Source organism: Mesocricetus auratus, unplaced genomic scaffold (genome assembly GCF_017639785.1).
Source record: "Mesocricetus auratus isolate SY011 unplaced genomic scaffold, BCM_Maur_2.0 Super-Scaffold_100009, whole genome shotgun sequence".
Classification (NCBI taxonomy): Eukaryota; Metazoa; Chordata; class Mammalia; order Rodentia; family Cricetidae; genus Mesocricetus; species Mesocricetus auratus.
In genome coordinates, this window is record NW_024429193.1 from 34,919,475 (window position 1) to 34,940,676 (window position 21,202).

General features: G+C 42.0%; 1 protein-coding gene across 2 annotated transcripts in view; it reads left to right on the forward strand.

The window, feature by feature from the left end:
- The window catches only part of Synpo2 (synaptopodin 2), a 158,360-nt gene extending 137,738 nt beyond the window's left edge, over positions 1-20,622 (forward strand). Inside the window, exon 3 of one of the 2 annotated variants that reach the window (XM_040751917.1) lies at positions 16,630-16,940. In XM_040751917.1, coding sequence (XP_040607851.1) covers positions 16,630-16,804 — 175 coding nt within the window. In that variant the 3' untranslated portion in view covers positions 16,805-16,940. Of the gene's footprint in view, positions 1-16,629 lie in introns of both variants that reach the window. The other variant, XM_040751916.1, reaches the window with a different exon arrangement.
- The last annotated feature ends 580 nt before the right edge of the window (positions 20,623-21,202 follow it).

Sequence of the window (21,202 nt, forward strand, 5' to 3'; positions counted from 1 at the left end):
GCTGTACAGAAGTTTTCAAAGGGTTCTGTTTGTCAGTTATTGGACTTATTTCTTGAATGATCAGAGTCTCATTCAGAAAGCCCTTCACTACGCCTCTTGCTGGAAGTGTACTCCAGACTTTCTAAAGGCTTTAACTTTCAGGTCTTGTACAAATCTTTAATCCTTTGGGAGCTGAGGTTTCTGCAGAGGCAAGATAAAGATAGTTTCAACCTTCTGTATGTAGACATCCAGTTTCCCAAGTACTATTTGCCTTTTCTCAGACGTAGATGAGTATTTTTGGTATCTTTGTCAAAGGTCAGGTAGCTGTAGTTGTGTGACCTTGTATCTGGGTTCTCTTAAAATTCACCCATTTCCTTTAGATTTTTCCAATTTAGTGGAAGATATGTATTTTAAATAAAACTTAATAAGTTTTAAAATTTTCTTGGTGTCTGTTGTAATGGCTACCCATCCACTTCTAATTTATTTATTTGTGCCATTTCCCTATTTCTGTTAGTTACTTTGGGTTATTACTTATGTCACTCTTACTTATTTTTCAAAGATAAATAATGGTTTCCTTGATTGTTCAGGCTGTTTTGCTATTATTTCCACTCCATTAATTTTTATTCTTTTGCTAATTATTTCTTTCTGCCTAGAGAACTGAGGTTTGACTTGTTCCTATTTTCCAGATCTTTAAGGTTTTCCTTAAGTTACTTATTTCAGATCTCTCTGATTTTTAAATATAGGCTCTTAGAGCTTAGAATTTTCCTCTTAAGACAGCTTTCATTGTATCTCATTGGTTTTAGTATGGTGTGTTGTAATTTTCATTTGAATCTAGGATTTTAAATTTTTTCCTTCTTGATTTGTTTTAAGGACCCATTTATTGTTCAATAGTTCATTGCTTAATCTCCATGAGTTTGTCTATGTTCTGGGGTTTCTCTTGCTATTGACTTGTAACCTTGGCCAATTATGATCAAATAGAATATAAGAAGTCATTTCAGTTTTCCTGTATTTAAGAACTGCTCTGAGTCCTAGTATATATTACCTTTTAGAGAAATCTCTGTGAACTACCAAGAAAAACGTGTACTCTTTATTGTTTGTATGGGTGTTCTGTAGGTGTCTATTAAGTTTATTTGGTATATGTCACTTTAGTTAGAGATTTCTCTGTTTAGCTGTTATTTTGATGGAGAGAATAGGATATTTATGTCTCCCACTTCTATTGTACTGAGTTTAATTTGTGACTTCCCATTTAGTAATTTGTTTTATGTAATGTGGTGTAGCTGTGTTCAGGGTGTTATGTTTAAAATTGTAATGTCTTCTTGATTGATTTTTTCCCTTAGCACGAAGTGACCATCTTTGTCACTGGGGTTTGAAGTTTATTTTGTCAAATATTGGAATGGTAACACCTGCTTGTTTCCTATATTTATTTGCTTGGAATACATTTCTCCATCCTTTCACTCTAAAGTAGCGTCTGCATTTTATAGTGGGCCACATTCTTGGAGACAACAAGTAGATTGCTACAACTTTTTGATTCCATTTACTAGTCTGTGCCTTTTGATTGGGGAATTAAGACAATCAAAATTCTGAATTATTATTTAAAAGTATGTATTGATTCCTGTCATTTGGTTAATATTGGATTTTCCCCCTCTTCCCCACTTGCTTAACTGTTATTCTAGTGTGACTTATTCTTTCTAGTGACCTTATAAATGGGTATGTCCCCCCTTCAATCTGAAGAATTCCTTTAAACATTTTCTGTAGAACTGGCTTAGTGATCATAAATTCTTTTAGCTATTTTTATTATGGAAAGGTTTTGTTTTCCTTCATAATGACAAGAAGATTTACTAGTTAGTCTGGATTGGCAGATGCCTTTCAGAACTTGAAATACATCATTCCAATCCCTTGTGGCTTTTAAAGTTTCAGTTGAACAATTGCTGTTTTCTTAGGAGCCTGCCTTTGCATTCTATTTTTTGTTTCTGTCTTATTGTTTTCAGTATAGTTTCATTGTTCTGTGTATTTAATGCTTTAATTTTAATATGACAAGTGAGGTTCTTTTCTGGTCTTCTCTGTCTTGTGCCCTTAATACCTCCTGTGTTTGGATACCTTTTCCTAACTCTGGGAAATTTTATGTTATGATTCTTTTGAAAATGTTTTCTATGCCTTTAGAACAAAACTCTTCTCTTTCTATTGTATAACTTGACTATCCCAGTCTTTTCAGAGTGTCACATGGTCTTGGAATTCTCACTGGTATCTTTATTATTACTTTGTTGTCTTAGTTACTTTTCTGAAACACCATGACTAAGGCAACTTATAAAAGAAGGCTCTTAACAAGGGGGCTTGCTTATACTTTCACAGGGTGAGTCCATGACCTTCTTGGAAGGAAGCATGGCAGCAGGCAGGCACGGCACAAGACCAGTGTTGAGAGCTCACATCTGATCCACAAACAGGAGACAGAGAGTGAGAGAACTAACTGGGCATGGCATAGGCTTTTGAAACCTCGAAGACCATCCTCAGTGACACAGCTCCTCCAACAAGGCCACGCCTTATCCTTCCTAAACAGTTCACCAGCTGGGAACCAAACATCTAGATATATGAGCCTATGGAGGCCATTCTCATTCAAACCAGACCATGCATCTTCATCCTGGTTGGGTTGTTCCACCCCTGCACCCTGTCTTCAAGCTCACCCTGTCTGTCCTCTGCGTGATCTACTATATTGCTTTTTCTTTCTTCAATTTCCAGTGCTCTGGACTGGTGTTTCCCCAACACTTTTATCTTTGTTGACTTCCTTGTTTATATTATGTATCACCAAGGAAGGAAATTTCACTCAGCTCTTTGTGACTTTGGCATACTTACAGTCATATTTTGAGCTCTGTGTGGGGTTTCATCTAACTCACTCTCACTAGATGCCATGGAGGCTAGAATTTTTTAAAGAGTTTTGGCATCTTGTTTTTGTTGGTGGTGGTGTTCTTTTTTATTGTTAGGTTGGGATTTATGCATCTGCTGTTAGTTGATTTAGTTTTTGGTCAGCTATTTTCTTTCAGTTGAAGTTTTCAGCCTTCACACAGAACTTGAATGTGTTAAACTTGAATTGTCAGAGTTGCATGTGCTGTAGTTCAGAAAGTAATTAATTCCTCAGTCCCGGAGCTCAGGATGCCTGGTATAAACTCCATATCATTCCCTGAATAAAATATTAACTGTAAGAGCAACCACAGCTGCTGAATACTGCCACTATTCAAATATTTTACTAGCCAATTAGCAACAGTGACTCCTTTGACTCCAACAGCTTTTGGAGGCTAAACAGCCAAGGATAGTATGAAGTGTACTTGGATTTTAGTCAACATGTTTATTTTCTGAAGAGAGAGAGAGAAAATAAAGTGTGGAGTTTGGTGGGTGGGGAGGTGGGGAGAATCTGGGAGGAGTTGAGGGAAGGGAAGCTATGATCAGATTACACTGTAGGAAACAATTATTTTCAAGAAAAATATATAAGGAATCATCATGTTACCTAAAATACACCCACTAGAAAATAAATTTGGATTAGGAGGGAATCAGAGTTAGGTAAGGAGAAGAAGAAGTATTAACACAGTAAAACAAAATGAGGTGGGGAGAAAAGCTGGAAGCTGAGGGAAATAAAGGAGATTGTACAAAACGTGGCCATAGACTACAGCAAAAAAGGCTTTACAGTACACTGTGTGGGAGCATAAGTAACAGTCCTAAAGCCTAACCGAACACTATACAAACAAAAGCAAAACTGATAGACGCAAGAGTAGAAGTAGCAGAAAGTAAAAAAACACTTATGGAGTTAACTGCTAGTACAGCTATACGGAGTTGGAAGGCAATGCTCCCAGACCCCTCTGGCTCCTACAGGCTTCATTGTAAGCTATACGGAGTTGGAAGGCAGTGCTCCCAGACCCCTCTGGCTCCTACAGGCTTCATTGGAAGCTATACGGAGTTGGAAGGCAGTGCTCCCAGACCCCTCTGGCTCCTACAGGCTTCATTTGGTGTCCTGTGCAGGAGGGATGAGTGGGAGGATTGCTCCCTGCAGCATTTGATTCCCTGATAATCTGGCACCTGAGGTAGTGGAGGTTGAGACTTTCCTGGTAGCTCTCATTAGACCCCGGACATTCACTGTGGCCTCTTCTGGTTCTGCAGCCCCGGTGCACGGGTAGAACAAGGCACAAGCAAGCTTCCTCTACACTTCCACTGCTCTTCCCTGGGTAGCTTTATCCAATCCAGACTCCTTTTTCACTTTAGAAACAGTCTTATTTTACATATCAATTCCCCCATTCCTTCATCCTCCCATCCTCCCATGTCCCCCACCGACCCCCCCAACCCACCTTCTACCCACTTCCCGAGGATAGTGAGGACTTCCACTGGGGATCATCAAATCTGTCACATCATTTGGGGGAGGGCCTAGGCCCTCTTCCATGTATCTGGGCTGCAATAGTATCCCTCCATAGGGAATGGGCTCCCAAAGCCCGGTTGTGCACTAGGGATAAATACTGGCTCCACTGTAAGAGGTCACATAGACTGCCCAGGCCTCCTAGCTGGCACCCACATTCACAGGGTTTGGTTGGGTTCATTGCTGGTTCCCCAGCTTTACAACTGGGGTTCCTGTGCTCTCACTAGTCAAATGTTTCTGTGGGTTTCTCCAGCACGGTGCCCCCCAAAAGGGAAAAGAACCCCTGAAAAAATTGGGACCATGGGGGGAGAGAGAGAGGAAGGAAAAAGAGAAGGGGAGAAGAGGAAGGGGGAGGAGAACAAGAGGGATCAGGAAGACTGAGACAGGGAAGGAATAGAGGAGAGCAACAAAAGAGATACCTTAACAGAGGGAGCCAGAATAGGTTTAAAGAGAAATCTGGCACTAGAGAAATGTTCAGAGATCCACCAGAATGACCCCAACTATGAATCTAGGCAGTAGTGAGAAGGCTGTCTTTGATGTCCTTCCCCTAAAATGAGATTGATGACTACCTTAATTGCCATCCTAGAGCCTTCATCCAGTAGCTGATGAAAGCAGAAGCAGACACCCACAGCTAAGCACTGAGCCGAGCTCCCGTTGTAGAGAAGGAGTAGGGATGAGTAAATGAGCCAAGACTGTGCTGGAGAAACCCAATTCAAACTCTTATCAAAATGTAATTAAATAATACTACACATTACACAATTTTAAGATGGTATTTTCAACTATTTCAATAGAATGTGACTTATAGTAATAGAAGCATTTTAATAAGCTATAATTCCTGCTCTGACTTCTTTTCTAGAGTTGGTAAAAAAAAACTGCTGTAGTAACTGCTTTCTGGCCTTAAAATAGATTATTCAAATTCAACTTTATTGCCTATGTCTTCAATTCTCCAGTTGTTTATGCAAATGCATGTAATACATTCTCTGTGGCATGGGTAAAATACCTTTTATAGTTGTGTTCCTTATTTGCAGGGTAGGGATTTGGAGGCTTTGGATGACAGAAGGTAACAGACATTGAGCTGTTAAATGAGGGCATGGTCAGTCTGGCTATCTTAGCTATATTTTCACTGTCTCTAAAATGAAGAGATGACAAAAGAATATGCACAGATTCCTCCACAGTGTGGATCTTTAAGTTGAGTGCTGCAGTTTTTATCTTTTATCTTTTTCAAATAGAACATTAGAAACAAGCCACTGCTCTGTATTCTGGTCCACTCTGATCTAGCAGGGAGATGAGGTCAGGGGTGATGGTGCCGCTGGCCAGCACAGCTGTCTGTGTTCTGGTAGCACGAGGAGGCAGGGCTGGCTTGGCACTATCTGAGGCCAGCATTGCTAACCCCACTTCAAAGTCAAGGCTTGCTTCTATTTTTATCTAGGGTCGGCAGCTCGCCCATGCAGTTGCCTCTTGAACAAAAGGTTCTGCCAGGTCTCCGACACCTTTAGAGCCACAGAGTCTCTTCACACAATAATAAAAATAGTCATGTTTGTTGTACTACATCGCATTCAGTTTATGAACTCAGTGCTCTTATACCCAGAATCTTGAAATGGTCGTCAAAATTGTTCATATTTTACAATCACAAGAAAATTGGATCCTACTGGGAAACAAGAGGCAGCCTGTGCCATCTATGCAATGTCAAGTTTCCTTCTTTCATCACAGCATGCTGCCACTCACCGCCCTTACTCTTTCTCCCAAGGGTATCTTTAGATGTGAGATAAAGCCTGAAAGTCTGTTGTTTCCGTTTGCTTTCTGTTGCTGTGATAAAACACCATGTTCTGGAGCAACTTGGGGGAAAAAGGGTTTATAGTTTGTTTCATCTTAGGGCATACAGTCCATCATCAGGAGAAGTCAAGGCAGAAACTCAGGCACGAACCTGGAAGCAGGAACCATTTTGATGTATATCTGTTGCGCTCATCAAACTGTCTTAAAATGTTTGGTTCCTTGGCTGCTTTTTTGATAAAACAGATAGACAGAAACATGGATACATAGACACAGCTCAAAAGATAGAGCTAGATAGACATGTATGGTCTGTCAGTTAGGTCTTATGTCTATTCTAGCAAGCAGAATAATAATGAAAACTTGTGAAGACTCTCTCCTTGATAAAAGAATTCAACAATTGGATTTCCAAAAATTTTACATGGGAGTATTTTTGAAGAGACTGTGACAAAGACACTAGAAGAAAAGCATATGAGTTGTCTCCTCATCCTCCGATGTCAAGTTTGATTACATTTAAATCACCTCTAGGAAATATCTGTCCTGTATTTAAAGACTTCTAGTTAGGGGTGGGGATGCAGGTGAGGGCTTGCCTAGCCTGCACAAGGTCCTGGGTCAGTCTGCAGCACTGCTTAAACTAGGTGTCGTGGTGAATACCTGTAATTCCAGAAAAGGAAGTACAGGCGGAAGGATCAGAAGTTCGAAACCATGTTTGGCTGTTTTGAGGCAATTATGAGCTATATGAAATCCTCCCTCAAAAGTAAATAGAGTAAGATAAGGTGAAGTGAATCTGTTTCTTAAGGAAGATTCCCCCCCAATTGTTAAAGTGCTTCTCCTCTGAGCAAATTCTAGTTGAAGTTGGAGGTGACCTTACAAATCTGGTGAGGAGAAATATTGTTTCCAGACACATAATAAATGAAAAATCAGCTTAGCTTTCTCTTCTTCCAGCCCTGTCCTCGTTAGGTTTTTGTCAACTTGACACAGGTTAGAATTATTTGGGAAGACCCTCAATTGAGAAAATGCCTGCATCAGATTGCCTGTAGGCAAATCTGTGGGGACATTTCCTTGATTGATGACTGGTGTGGTCACTGCCACACCTGGGAAGATGGTTCTGGGTCCTGTAAGAAAGCCATCTGAGAAAGCTATGGGGAGCAAGCCTGTGCTTTAGTTCTTGCTTCCAGGGTCCTGCCTGGCTTCCCTCCAGGAGCTGTGACCTGAGATATATGAGGCTTTTCCTTTCGAAGTTGCTTTTGGTCACGGTCTTTATCACAGGATAGAAGCCTAACTAGGATAACCACTAACGCTTAGCTATTATTTTTTCTTTGTTCTTATTTTTAATAAATGTATTTCAGGCTCCCTTTACGATCTGGGTATAATTTTCTATGATCTCTCATTTGTAAGATCAAAGCAGTTTGAGAACCTACAGTGATGCTCAGGAAGAGGAATTAAAGACTACCCTACCAGAGACCCTGCTTCAAAGAAATAAGCAAAGAGTAGTTTGAAACTCCCAAATTTCTATACCTTGAATGCCAATTGTTCATTTGCATGTTCCACTTATTTAGAAAAGGTTAGTTAATACATGAGGTGAGGGTCACAGTTTAGCTCAGCGGTAGAACACTTGTGCCTAATGAGTAAGGATCAGGGTCCCATCTCCAGCACCACAGAACAACCACGTAAAATAAGCATGGATTAGAGTGCACACTGCTCTGCCTGCATTAGAACTCAAGGGAGGGTGACTGTTTCTATTGCCACATTTACCTGATATGTGAAATGGGCTACATTTTGTAAATTGACCAAATGTTTCTGTGATGATAGGAAAATGTCCCACTTACATCATTAGTATGATATAGAAATCAACATTCATTTAATATTTGCTAAGCAACTTTTATTTTGATGCCAGGTACTGTTTTAAGAATTCTCTCTCTCTCTTCCTCTCTTTCTCCTGTCTGGTTCTTTTCTTTTTGGGCACTTTTTTTTTTTTTGGCATTTTTGAAACAAGGTCTCACTCTGTAGCCTACATTTCTTGATCCCCTGGCCCATATTTCTGAATGCTGGAACTATTGACATAAGCCTCCCGCCCAGCCTCTAGGAGTGTCTTAATAAAACAAACAACCATCGCCCTTAGACAGACTTCAGACCTTCATTTCTCTCTTCAGGAGAAAAACAAAATGACGATTAAATAAGACATTTCTCACGCTAGATTGTTAGATTGAATATGCATGTAAGGGGAGGGGCTTAAAAGGAGATGGGAGCTTTGAGAGAGAGGGACTACTCACAGACCGTGTGACATTTGAGTAAGGTCTGACGAAGGAGAGGAGTCACGCTGGTGTCTGGGGCATTGTGTTCCACACAGAAGGATCAGCAAATCTCACGTCTAGGCCATGAGAATGCCGAGTGTCTCAGGAATTGCAAACGGAGTTTGCAGTGGGGACTCAGCAGCTTGTGTGGGCTATGTAGAGGCAAACAAAAAAAAAAAAAACTTTGGCTTTTGTGATATGTGCCGCCATAGGGGAGTTTTAATCAGAGCGTCATAATCTATCATCAGTTTGAACCAGCCAGTAAGGCTGGAACACTGAAAACGAACTAACAGAAGCAAGGACCGGACTGGGAGTGTGTAGGGCCCATCCAACCAGGGCTCTTGGTGGCTGAGACCAACATGGCAGCAAGTGGAAGTTAAGGACAAACCACAAGATACTGAGCATGCGTGAGACAAGTGCTGTAGACTCCCGACCAATCAGCAGATATGTGTATATAATGGGGAGGGATAGGTGCTGACTGCAGGGACTGCGCCTTAGCACAAGGAAAACTGGAATGTTCTTTATGCTTCTCGCATGCTTGTTTCCATTTGTTTACCTCTCCTAGGACCTCTGCTTTTCAGAAATCCTAACCAATGGTTTAAAAGGCAAAGGCAATACAGTCGGCTCCGATTTCCTTGTTTTAGACTTCTTGAGTGCTGCTTGAGATAAAGTGTGTGTTTGCAAAAACGTGTTTTCTGATTATGTGTTTAAGAGAGAGGTACCAGAGGAGTTGAAATAATATTTGTCAAGTGGAAGTGCTTTCTCTAAGCTGCGTGTGTAAGCAAGATTTCAGCCAAGAAAGCCGTTTTAGCTTTCAGAGTTTCTGAGATAAAATACTTTGAGTCTGAAAACCTGTATCACATTCAATGCCTTTGGCTGCAAGGATAATTCACGTTGCTTTAGAATTGCCTTTGTTGTCTGAAGGAAACTTCAGATGGCATTTCCATGCTAAGGCCATTACCAGACAGTTCAGTAAGAAGCCAGCTGAGCTGCTTGGTTAACAAGCTATGTGAATAAATAACATTTAGTTGACCTGAAAAGATGGTTGGTAAAAAGCTGAGGACGCCATTTAGTGCCTCTGTGCTTCTCCTGAGTGCAGAGCCCATCAAGTATCAGAAGAGCATCTAGATATGATCTGTGCACAGTCCCTGTATGCTCATCATTAATACCCATTGGTATTGATTACCACAGACTTAATCAGACCTTTCCAAAATCACCAAGATTGCATTCCACTTAGTTTTTCTGGATCCAAATGGCCACTGTATGACAGAGGGCTAACCTTAGACTTGCTCTGCATCTGGGAATGACTTTGAGCTTCTATCTTTCAACTCTACCTCCCAAGTGCTGGGATTATAGGCCTATGTCATCATGATTAAAACGGAGGCTTTGTGTATGTCAGGCAAGGGCTCTACGAACTAAGCTACAGTACCAGCACCCAATGTTTTGTTTGTTTGATTTACAAATGTCTCCCAAAGCAATTTTATCATTTTGTTTCAGGTAAAGTCTAACATTATATTAAGAACGAGCAACATTTGAGTTTGTTTTCTCTTGGGACAGGTTATCTCTCTTTGTGTAGCCCTAGCTGGCATGGAAACCACTATGTAGACCAGGCTTACCCTCAATTTACAGTGATCCGTCTGCTTTTGTCCCCTGACATCTGGGATTAAAAGTGAGCATAAATCTATCAGATTAAAAACTGATCCAAGCATAGCTTAGTGGTAGAATACTTGCCTAGGATATGCAAAGCCCCAAGTTCAATTCCCAGCACAAAGAGAAAGGAAAAACAACAACAACAAAAAAAACCTGTACTATAAGAATTATTGTGCTCAACTCCCCACACCAATAGTCTTTAATTTCCTACTCTTGGGGAGTCTACTCACCTTGTTCAAGTGTAAGAGGCACACAGATAGAAAATCAAGATAATGATAGTGTCTACCTCATGGGTCTGTTGTGAGGATTGTATGAAATCATCCACATAAGCAATAAACACCCACTGCCTTATAGACAATAATAAGCAATATGTTCATGTCAGCTATAATTAAAGGTAAAAGTAGAAAAACAGTATTTAGCATTCAGTCCTCCCGTGGGAATATGCAACTCCAGCTGATTCATGAGTTCAGTGAGAATCTTGTAGTCTTTACTGTAATAAAAATATTGAGCTATTTTAAGATTGGCATGTAAAAAAGAATTGGCATGTACTCTCATAGGTTAAAGAACGGAATGTTCTAAATATACAATTGACTGCTCCATGTACGTGATTAATGGCCATCTCCCAGATGACACTGTCCCACCCACAGTCAGTCTGAATGAAGTTTTTACTTAGTCCATAGGTTGGTTCTCTCTCTCTCTCTCTCTCTGTCTCTCTCTCTGTCTCTCTCTCTGTCTCTCTCTCTCCCACCCCCGTGTATGTGCGTGTGTGTATGTGTGTGTGTGTGCGTGTTTCAACATTAATCTTACTTGACAAACTGGAAGAACAATGTAGAAAATGAAAGACGGAAACAGGACGGTGAAACTGGTCAAATATGCCTTGGGGGTGTTAAAACCTGGAATGTGTGTAAGAATGTTTATAAAGAAGTAGAAGTGATCTGGGTTTGCAAGATCATGGCTGTAATCCCAGCACTCAGAGGGCTGAGGCAGAAGGCTCACACAGAGTGCCAGCCTGAGCTACAGGGTAAGACCTAACCAACCAACCACTGAGGAGAAGGGAAAGGGGAGGAGAAGGAGAGAGTTGTTAGAAGGTGATTCTGAGTCATCAGGGTCAGTCACTAGGTAAATCCATGGAAGGAGAGATTTGGATAACATAAGGAAGACGTTCCCAGGTCAAAGCGTGATGCCCTGGAAGCCAACAAGCCTTCTTCTCCAGGCAGGGCCTGAGGGAGTCATGAAGTCTCCCCTTCTAAGACCATAGGAAGTTCCTAGTCGTTTTTTTTTTTTTTGAAATTAATGTGTAGAATAAAATTCTATTCCATTTCTAGCCCATATTTTAAAAAGATTCATACTTGGCTGAAAGTGAGTGTGTGTACAGATGGATAGAAAATCTGGTGTTTTAGCAAAGAAATCCCAGATAGGAGCTGTGCACTCTGACATGAGAGTTTACAACAGAATAATGGGCTTTACAAAGATAAGAATAGCACATTACTGTTTCAGTGCTTGGACTCCTCAGCCAGATCCATGTAACTAAACGGGCCAGAGCAGGACAAGGACAATGGAGGTGATGCTCAGGGACCCTATCCTGTCACCCCAGACCTGTCTGAGAAAAGCTGACATGACAGGTAGTTAGAGGACAGCTGAGGGGTCAGAGAGGGCTGTGACCTGACATGCTCAGGAAATCTGGAGGGGGAGAGACAAGCTGGCAAACTGTGCTGGCAAAGAGCCAGGAAATGTTCTGCCTCTTGCCCACAAACGGTATGTGTTTCCTCACGGAACAGGACAGGGCAGGAGCAAGGGAAAACCAAACTGCATACTCAGCCGGCCTCCCAGGAAGGCAAATGGAAACTAATAGCCACAAGCTAAGATAGACAGATTCCTAAGTGAATGTGGAACGACTTACAAATTACCTCCTAGAATGGAGAGAAGTCGCAATGTCTTAGTTGTTGAGATGAAGTACAAAGGGCAAAAGCAGCTGGGGACAAAAGGCTCATTTCATCTTAGAGCTCTTAGGTTCAATTCCATCACTAAGCAAGTCAGAGCAGAAACCTGGAGCCAGGAACAGAAACAGAGGCTGTGGAGGAATGCTGCTTACTGACTTGCTCCCTTTGGTTTGCTTTGCCTGCTTTCTTATATACGAGAGGACCACAGCCCACAGATGGCACCACCCACAGTGGACTGGCTCCTTCCATATCAGTCATTCATCAAGAAAATGCCTTTCAAAGTTGCCTACAAAAATCGGTGGAGTTGTCTTCTCAGCTGAAGTTTCTCTTCCCAGATAACTCTAGTCTGTGTCAAACACACACACACACACACATCAAGAACCATGGGCTATGTCCTCAGGGAGTAATCTTTGCATTTATCCTATGAAAGTCTCTCTCCCTCTCACGCCTGTCCCAAGAGCTAAGAGTCAGAAGTTAGTGTTACTGAAAAACTTCCTTTTCTCTGCTTTTCTTCATCCTTGCCCTTCATCCCTTGGAGTCAGAGTTAGCAAGCAGGGAGAAAAAAGAGAGGGCCCTACATTACCCCTTCCTTACAGCAGGTGAAGCTCTAGCCTCCATGGGGAATGGGCAGGAGCTTTCACTTTGAGTTAAAATTAGAGCTTGGACAGGGGTGGAGCCTTCTAATTCAAAATAAGCCTGGTTTGGGTAATTTGAGTAGCTACAGAACTACCCCTAACAATAAACAGGATGTGGGGACCTGCTGGGTTTGGGCAGGGAAAAAAATGTCTTTCCTTTTGTTAGACAAAACTTCAAAGGTGATGGAGAAAAGAGAAACAATTTGATGAGGTCACCACGAAAGCCAACTTGACATGTTAACTACTAATAAATGATAAATACTCTCTAATCAAAAGAACTTTCATTCAGGCCAGGCAGGACAGCTCAGTGGGTAAAAACACTCGCCATGCAAGTCTGCCTTGAATTTAGTCCTGGATCCCTCAGCAGGAGAAAAGCCACTCCTGAAAACTGTCCCCTGACCTCCATACTCAGGAAGTTGCATATTCTACACTGACACACACGATAATAAATAAAACAAGTGACTTTTTTTATTCCTTTGATAATAATAAAACACACGATGGAGGCATAGTCAGTGGGGTCAAGCTGGAGTTCTACCACACCAAAGGAAAACTTCAAAACAGAAGAAATGTTTCTGGTATTTTCAGGTCCCTGAGTTGTTTCTGCATCAAAGTTTGTCACATGATTTCAGTTACCAGCTAAGGAGAGAGCACCAAGAGCCTTGAGACAGAGACAGACATAACACCAGTGAACAAGACATGGAGATTTAAAATCAGGGATTTAGGTGAAAGCCAGAGTAGAAACATTTTGTATTTGGGGCACACACACATACTCACACACACAACTGTGTACCTAGAGAGGAGTCATTTTTATTGTAATCACATCTCCAACCTAAGATAATTTACAAGTTTATCCCCTATGACTAGCAGTTAAAGATCATGAAGGCCTATGTGGCAGGACCATCTGTTTGTTCATTGAAATAATGACTCTTCCTTCCTCACAACTGACTGGGCAAGTGTGCATTCCACGTGGAATTTCATTTGCTCTTCATATGGTTTTGACTGTTCCCCCTCAGAAAGCCCTGACTTTCTCTTTCATCAGCATACCTCAAAAGCTTTACTTTTCTCTGTACATATTTGACTAAAATATTTCTTTTAGCTGATAAAAGCCTTATCTTTCATACCAGGGTATCACTGAAAATGCTTGGAACTTTCCATTTCTATTAAGAGTTTCAAAATAAGTGAGTTGGGAAGAAAGGCATAAAATGCATTTCCTTCAGCCAGTGTTTTAGGCATCTCATCACTTCCGAGTCTATCCTGTGTTTCGATGGAGTCCTGGGTTCCTCCGTCTGTTACTGTCCCCTCAGCTGTGCTGTTATAAGCACTGGCATGTACTGAAAGAACTGCACCTAACCAGATGAGTCCTCTGCAGGTATCACTAGAATCTAAAAATTTTCCCAGACGCTCTGGAGGCCAAAGGTAGTCAGCCCTTCCACAGCTACTGACAAAGCACAGACATATGCTGTGGGGGCAGCTATCTCTCTCTTTCACAGACAATCTTTCTTCAAAGTTAGGAAAAACAAAACCAAACCATTTTTCCTATAAAGGTAGGTAGTGGCTCTTCACTATGTAATTATTGGACATGCCCTGGGAGCCTAAATGGTATTGGATCCTGTGCTCCAGGACACGGTCCTTATTGTCTCTGTGCCTTTAGCTCATAGAACAGTGTTTGGAAGTATTAGATATTCCATAAAAGATGATAAATAAGTTTATGGAACGACACATGAGTAACACAGAACGTGTGAAATTTTGTTGTCAAATTTTAAAATGTGCCGGGCGTTGGTGGCACACGCCTTTAATCCCAGCACTCGGGAGGCAGAGGCAGGTGGATCTCTGTGAGTTCGAGGCCAGCCTGGTCTACAGAGCCGATTCCAGGACAGCCTCCAAAACAATGCAGAGAAACCCTGTCTCGAAAAACCAAAAAAAAAAAAAAAAATTTAAAATGTAGTGTAGGTCAAAGGTGACCAAAAAAAAAAAACCATATACTCTGCTCACTCTATAGTGAGGAAGGTTTGCCTATAGCTCTGAATTAAGATAAGGACATTAATAGGAACAACTTTTTGCTGGGATTCAAGTATCATAGGCAAATTTTAGTGACTAAAAGAAGAGAACTAACATCTACTGTATTGGCACCTCTACTCTTCATCCACAGATGAGGAACCAGTCATCTCCTGTGGTATGCCTGTGTGTAGGGGTGGGGTGAGGGGCACGTTGAAAAGAAAATCCCAGCTGAGTCTGAGACATTTTTGCTCAAATTCAGTGTTGCTATTCACTTAGTTGGTTAAGTGAGAAATGTTTAGAAACTGGGAAATTTGAATCCATCTTCAAGTATGGCCTTTTGTTCAACATATCTCCTCTTCCTCCCTCTCCCATTTTGTGGGGGGTGGGTGTGTGTGGGTGTGGAGGTGGTTTCTTGAGGCAAGTCGCACGTGGTTGCCCAGGCTTGTGTCTAACACATTGTGAGGCTGAGGCTGACCTTGGACTTCCGATTCTCCTTCCTTTATCTCATAAGTGCTAGAATTGTTGGTAGTTCCACCATGCCTGGCTAAGAAACAATGCTTTGATACTTCCAGAGTTGACTCATTTTCCCTTGCATCTTTCCCTAGCAGTTTGACTAAGTGAGTCCCGTGTAAAGAGGAATGCACACAGGAGAAAGTACAGAGGACAGTTGGTGGCTAGAGTTTCTAGGTGACAGGAGGGCGAAGGGTCAAGTTTTCAATAAGCCAGACTGCTACAGATTAGCTAAGCAGAGAGCCAAACTCTGAAAGACTCTGGAATGCAATACAAATAAAAATGGAGCCAAAATGCAAATGAGACCAGCAGAGTGGCTCCCTCAGAGACAGGGACCATGTCTCTCCCTTGAGAACTAAAGACACAAGAGCTTGGTGACTGGGGGCTACAATCCTAGCCCTTGAGAGGCTGAATCAATAAGATTTCCCAGAGATCAGAGTGAGACTATGTCTGTAAAGCAATGAAAGAAAAGAGAGGAGACAGAGACGGAGCCAGAGAATAAAGACCCATGTCATATGATCCTCATTACATAAATAGTTTCTGAGAGGAAAGATGGCTATCACTTCTTCACACTAGTAACCACTTCTAAGTGGCTGTTAGTGAATTCCGTGAACCATGAGTCAAGCAATTAAAAGTAATGGGTTTTCTGCCACCCCACCACAAATAGGTTTTTTATACCAATGCAGTAAGCCAGATCAAGCCAAAAAGAAAAGGTATAACAACAGGTTTATTTGAGCAAGACAGCTCCAGGGTGAGTTCTCCAGTCCCAGAGATCCAGGCCAGAGAAGCTATGCCCACAAATGAAAGCAGAGAGACTTTATAGGCTGTAGGTGGTGGTGGGGGGGTATGTATCTACCACAAGCTGGGTTTGTGCCCAAGTATGGTCGAAGCTGGGCACTTTAGGTGGGGACTTGAGCGACTGGCAGCTTCAGGGGAGGAAGCTACAGTAGCCACCAAGAATGCCGAGCTGGGCTTTCTGGCACCTTTCCTTTGCTCAGAAACTCTCTGAGCAGGCAGTTTGGAGAATGAGACAGGAATGAGCTCTCCAGACTGTGCAGGGGTGAGCTGGAGGCTCCAACCAAACAAAAAGTTACTTGGAAAAAGTAAAAGTTGTAGGAATTTGTGGGCCATTTCTGGAGCTCTTTCTGTTTTGTTTCTTTTGTGCCTGGAAAAACAGGACTGGAATGAAGCAGGTGGGCTGTGGGTGTATGGAGGGCAGAGAGAAGGGTAGGTCCCAGTGGCGTTAGGGTTTCTGCCATGAGCTTACTCCTGGGAAAGACGTCAGCAGTGTGAACTCTGAGAGCAAAGAGCAATGACAACAAAGAAGAGTGTGAGGCTTGAGCAGACCAGAACTAGAGTAAGTGAAGTAAGACAACCTGTCCAGGCTTCGGGTCTGAAGTGCTTTGCCATAATAAGCCCAAACAGAAGTGAATGAAATATAGTAACATTTTCTCTGTTCCTAGGAGAGTGGGCGCTCCCTTTCTCTTCCTGGAAAATCAGCCCCACCCATCATTTCTGCATCTCCTTGGCAGTACCAGCCGGCTCACAGTTCCTCTGGCAAGTCGACCCTCAGGCTGGAGAAAGCAAACAAGAGACCAACACCTTGGGAAGCAGCAGCCAGGTCTCCCCTTGGTCTAGTGGATGACGCCTTCAGACCCCGGAGCATCCAGGAATCTATTGTGGCAAACGTAGTCTCCGCAGCTCAGAGGAAGGTGTTTACGGCGTCCCAAGAGGACTGGAAACAGAGACTGTCCTTTGTCCCCCAAACTCAGAAGACCAGAATGAGCTTCTCTGAAAGACAAGAGTGTAACGCTCCATCCCCAGTCAACAGCCACGTGTCTGCCCACTCCGTACACAGTTCCCAGTCGCCATATATGTGCTACAGGCAGGAGTCCAGATGCGACCCAAAAATGATGTTCATGGAGACCAGGTCTGAATATGGTCTTCCATTAGGTGGTTGCAACTATAACCCACAGCCGCGGGGGTGGAGACACCAGCCATGAGAGCCAGTGCGACAACTCTGTGGGTTTCCTTGCTTATGTTAGCAATCCTTTGTAGGGTTCTTTACTTCTTAAATAGACTTAAATCCACGTTTAGTCCTGTGTGGCTCTCACGGGTCATTTACCTGAGTGCATACGTGTGTAAACACAAGTGTGGAGCACTTCCTTGTCTCCTGATGCCTAAGGAACTTCTCGGAAGCCCAGAGTCGCTGTGAGCAGGGTGTGGTGGAACACACCCAATAATGAGGCGAGGCAGAACTTGAGGAATTCAAGAGAATCCCCAGGCACATAGTTTGAAGCCAGCCTAGGTTAGATAAGACCCTGTCTGAAAACAAACAAACAAACAAAAACAAAGAAAAGTTCTTGCATTGACGTTCTAGCACATATATAGTTCAAAAATCTTAATTCCATTTACAAGGAGTCCCATGCAGCTCAAGTTCACAAAATTACACTGAATCTAACATTTTCTTCTCTGTGCTTTAGTTCAATAAGGAATTATTAGGATATGGTGTATTAGTTACCAGTAGTTCTAATAGCAAGGGATATAAAGTGATCTTTTATTAGTGTAAAGTTAGCATACAAAGGAAGGGGTTTCCTTTTGTCATCTTTATATGCATGGACCATCATGTTTTGCTCTCATCCACCTGTCAGCCCATTGCCCTTCCCCGTGCCCCCAGCCTTTCCTCTGCCTTGGTGCTCCTTTTGTACCCCAGGCTATCCTCAAACCCCTATCTTGTCTCAGCTTACCAAGTGCTGGGCTTTCCGGTGGGCAGCATTGTGCCTGGCTGAAACAGGAATGTTCTTAGACAGGGATGTGTCAGAGTCAGGGAACTGCCCAACTCAAATGGGCTTTGGAGGAAACAGTGTAATACGTGGGCAGCACAAATCTAGGCATTGGATTGATTTCAGTCTATCTAAAGCCAGCAGCCTGAGACAGGAATGCTTGAATTCAATTGTTCTCATTTGTCAAATGAGACGGCTGGGTTGTATGATTGCTTAGGTTCCTAACACTTCTGATAGTGTGAGATTCTCTCAGCAGACTGACCTTTGACGCATTGTTTATTCTTGCTCATCACATAAATATCAGATTACCTTCAGGAGCGGATGAGGCCATCAGTGCCATGAAATGCGTCACCAAAGGTCCCAAAAGGAATTTCTAAGTGGCAGGTTTTGTGTTATGTGGAGTGAGGGTTGATGTAAAGATAAAATATTAGTGGATTTGAGGAAGTGGTGGATGAAGATGCCTGTCATTACACAACTGTTGATCATGACCACTTACTTGGTTACAGAAAACATGCTGGAGAGGCATACGCAAGGGCCGCTTCTAGGCTGTTCGGAGGAAGTTAGACGGCTGACTCACCTCTCCTGTAACCCGTGCCTTGGAAGCATGACTGGGAGACAGGTTGAACAGCTACTCCTCACTGCCATATCCACAAAGGGTTAAATACAAGGGGGTTCAGAGTACTTCATGCCATCATCAAGTTTACCCAGAATATTTTCTAATTTAAAAATTCTTGAGTATTTAATATCTCCTTGTCTCTAAAAAAAAGGGGGGGGGAATTTGTGCTTGATTTTCCTTTCTGACCAATCCTTCATCTTATCATTATGATGGTGTCTTTCACAGAATAAAAATGAACCTCGAGGATGCAGATGGTCTCTTACCTTAGAAGTTTTTAAAAATTTTGAAGAAATAACAGTAAGTACAGGTGGCATGAGTGGCCAGATACTTATTTGTTCAATTAGGCAGCAAGAGAATAGATGACTGCTTTCCAAAATTTGATTGCTAGTCAGGTATGGTTCCATCATATGCCTGCAACCCCAGAGTCCAGGGATGAAGAAAAGGGACTGGTAAAAATTCCAGGCCATGTCTCAAACAAACAAACAAAAAACCAAATCAAAAAACAACAGCAACAAGCATACACAAAAAAACCCAACATCAAAAGTTTCACTGTTAATTTATATAAAATTGATATAATGCTTATTCCCTTAAAGAATAAAATACCATTTTTATCACCTATGAGTTTTATTTTTGAATCTTAAAATAATGTCAGGCTAGTAGAGTCTTAAGAATCCTGTGCATATGAGCCGGGCGTTGGTGTCACATGCCTTTAATCCCAGCACTTGGGAGGCTGAGGCAGGCGAATCTCTGTGAGTTTGAGGCCAGCCTGGTCTACAGAGGGAGTTCCAGGACAGCCTCCAAAACAATACAGAGAAACCCTGTCTCAAAGAACCAACCAACAAACAAGCAAACAAAAAAGAACCACAAAAAAGAGAATCCTGTGCATATGATCCTTATCAGGTTCAAATTAACCATAGTGTTTGAGTCATTCTGGATTAGGCTGTTTCAAGAACTTGGGATTTACCAGAAAAGATGTTATTTGTTGGGTCCACATCCTATCCTGCTACATTCTTTTGTAAGTCCTAGGCTTTATTTCCACCATTTGATTCACATTACACTCTTTGCTAAAACTCATTAGACTCAAAAGAAGCAGATGTTGTAGATATTATTATAAAAAGCATTCACCCTCTGCTTGCACTACACCAAAACTGGCATTTGTACTGCGTTATCTGAACTTATCCTACATAATAGACAGGCTGCACATTCTGTTCATGAGGACACAAGTATCTTCATTAGTCAGTGATGCTTCAACAAGTCAAACTGTGTAGATAACTTTGCAAAGCAAGAATGCCACTGCAAATCAGTACTGGGTCCACCGTGGGATTTCCCTCTAGTTGGCTAGAAAGGGATACAGTTCCACCACTGACATTCAGCCACCCTGAGATCCAGGCTCTTACGGTTGGGAAGATGTCAATAACTACTGGTCTAGCAAGACTCAAAGGAGAGGGTCTCATTTTCCTGAAAGGTATGCCACATTTGTTGCAAGACATATTTCAGTCACTAGAAGCTACATAGTGTTTTACTAAACCTGATCTAAAGGGTGAGGCATCCCAATGATAGAGACATAATATGGCATTTCCTCCCATCAAGTTTGAACACTGTATCATTGCATGGGTGTGGAGTATTTGTTAGCAGATGATTTAAACTTGAACTCTGAGTGTGACAGTGGTACAGATCCTAGTCTGCTTGATTTTTGAGGTTGTCTCATGGTTGACAGCATCATGCAGCTTGGAGAGCATACACTTATTAGGGTTTAATCATAGATATGTATGTGTATTAATGACTTAAAACTTGGGTTAAATAAATGTATCAATTAGGGACAGTTATCATGGAGAGGAATTGCAAGAATGTTTGTTTCTTAAAAAGATTTTCATTCTTGGTTTCTATTCAAAGCAGAAGTAATTGCTGCACAGTTCATACTTTGCTACCAGAAAGAAGTCTGTTCTCTGGCTAATTAGATTGTCATTGCTATTTCTCTCTGTCCCCAAAGGCTGTACGTGAAAGACTTGGACTGCAAATCCAAACGATATTAGTAATAAACATAACATGAAAATCAAGTCAGGAGCCTTTTCATTTCTTTGCATGAAACGATCATTTTGATTATTATTTTCTTTGCAGAAGAGATTTCTTCCTGTCCAGTACCTGGTCTGTAAGTTTCATAAATTTTCCATTAAAGTTCCCAGAAACATGGTAAGGATTTCGTCTTGCATGGTGATGTTTTGACTATGTTTTTAATCTTTTTGTGACTTTGACTAAAGCGTGGCAGAGGCTTGCCTCAGTATCGGGCCATAATGTGAGAAGCACTCTGCACTGGAGCCTTGCAGTGGGGAAAGACATGCCATTCAAGTCCACATTCGGCACGGTGGAGACACTTATGGTGAAGGGACAAGTGGGATGGGATGGGTGGAGAGTAACTAAGGACACTTTGGGGACACTGAAAAGTCTGGATAAGCCAACCAACAGGGTGTTTACTGCTGACAGGCCAAGATATTCAAAAGTTTTCTGGGGAGTGCTGGAAGATAAGGGGCCCGATTAGATATCCAAAGTGGGACTTACATTACACTGACTTTGTCATGTTCTTTGCTGAAACTGGATTTTTCTGAGGAAGCATACTGATACGCTTAATACAACGTACAA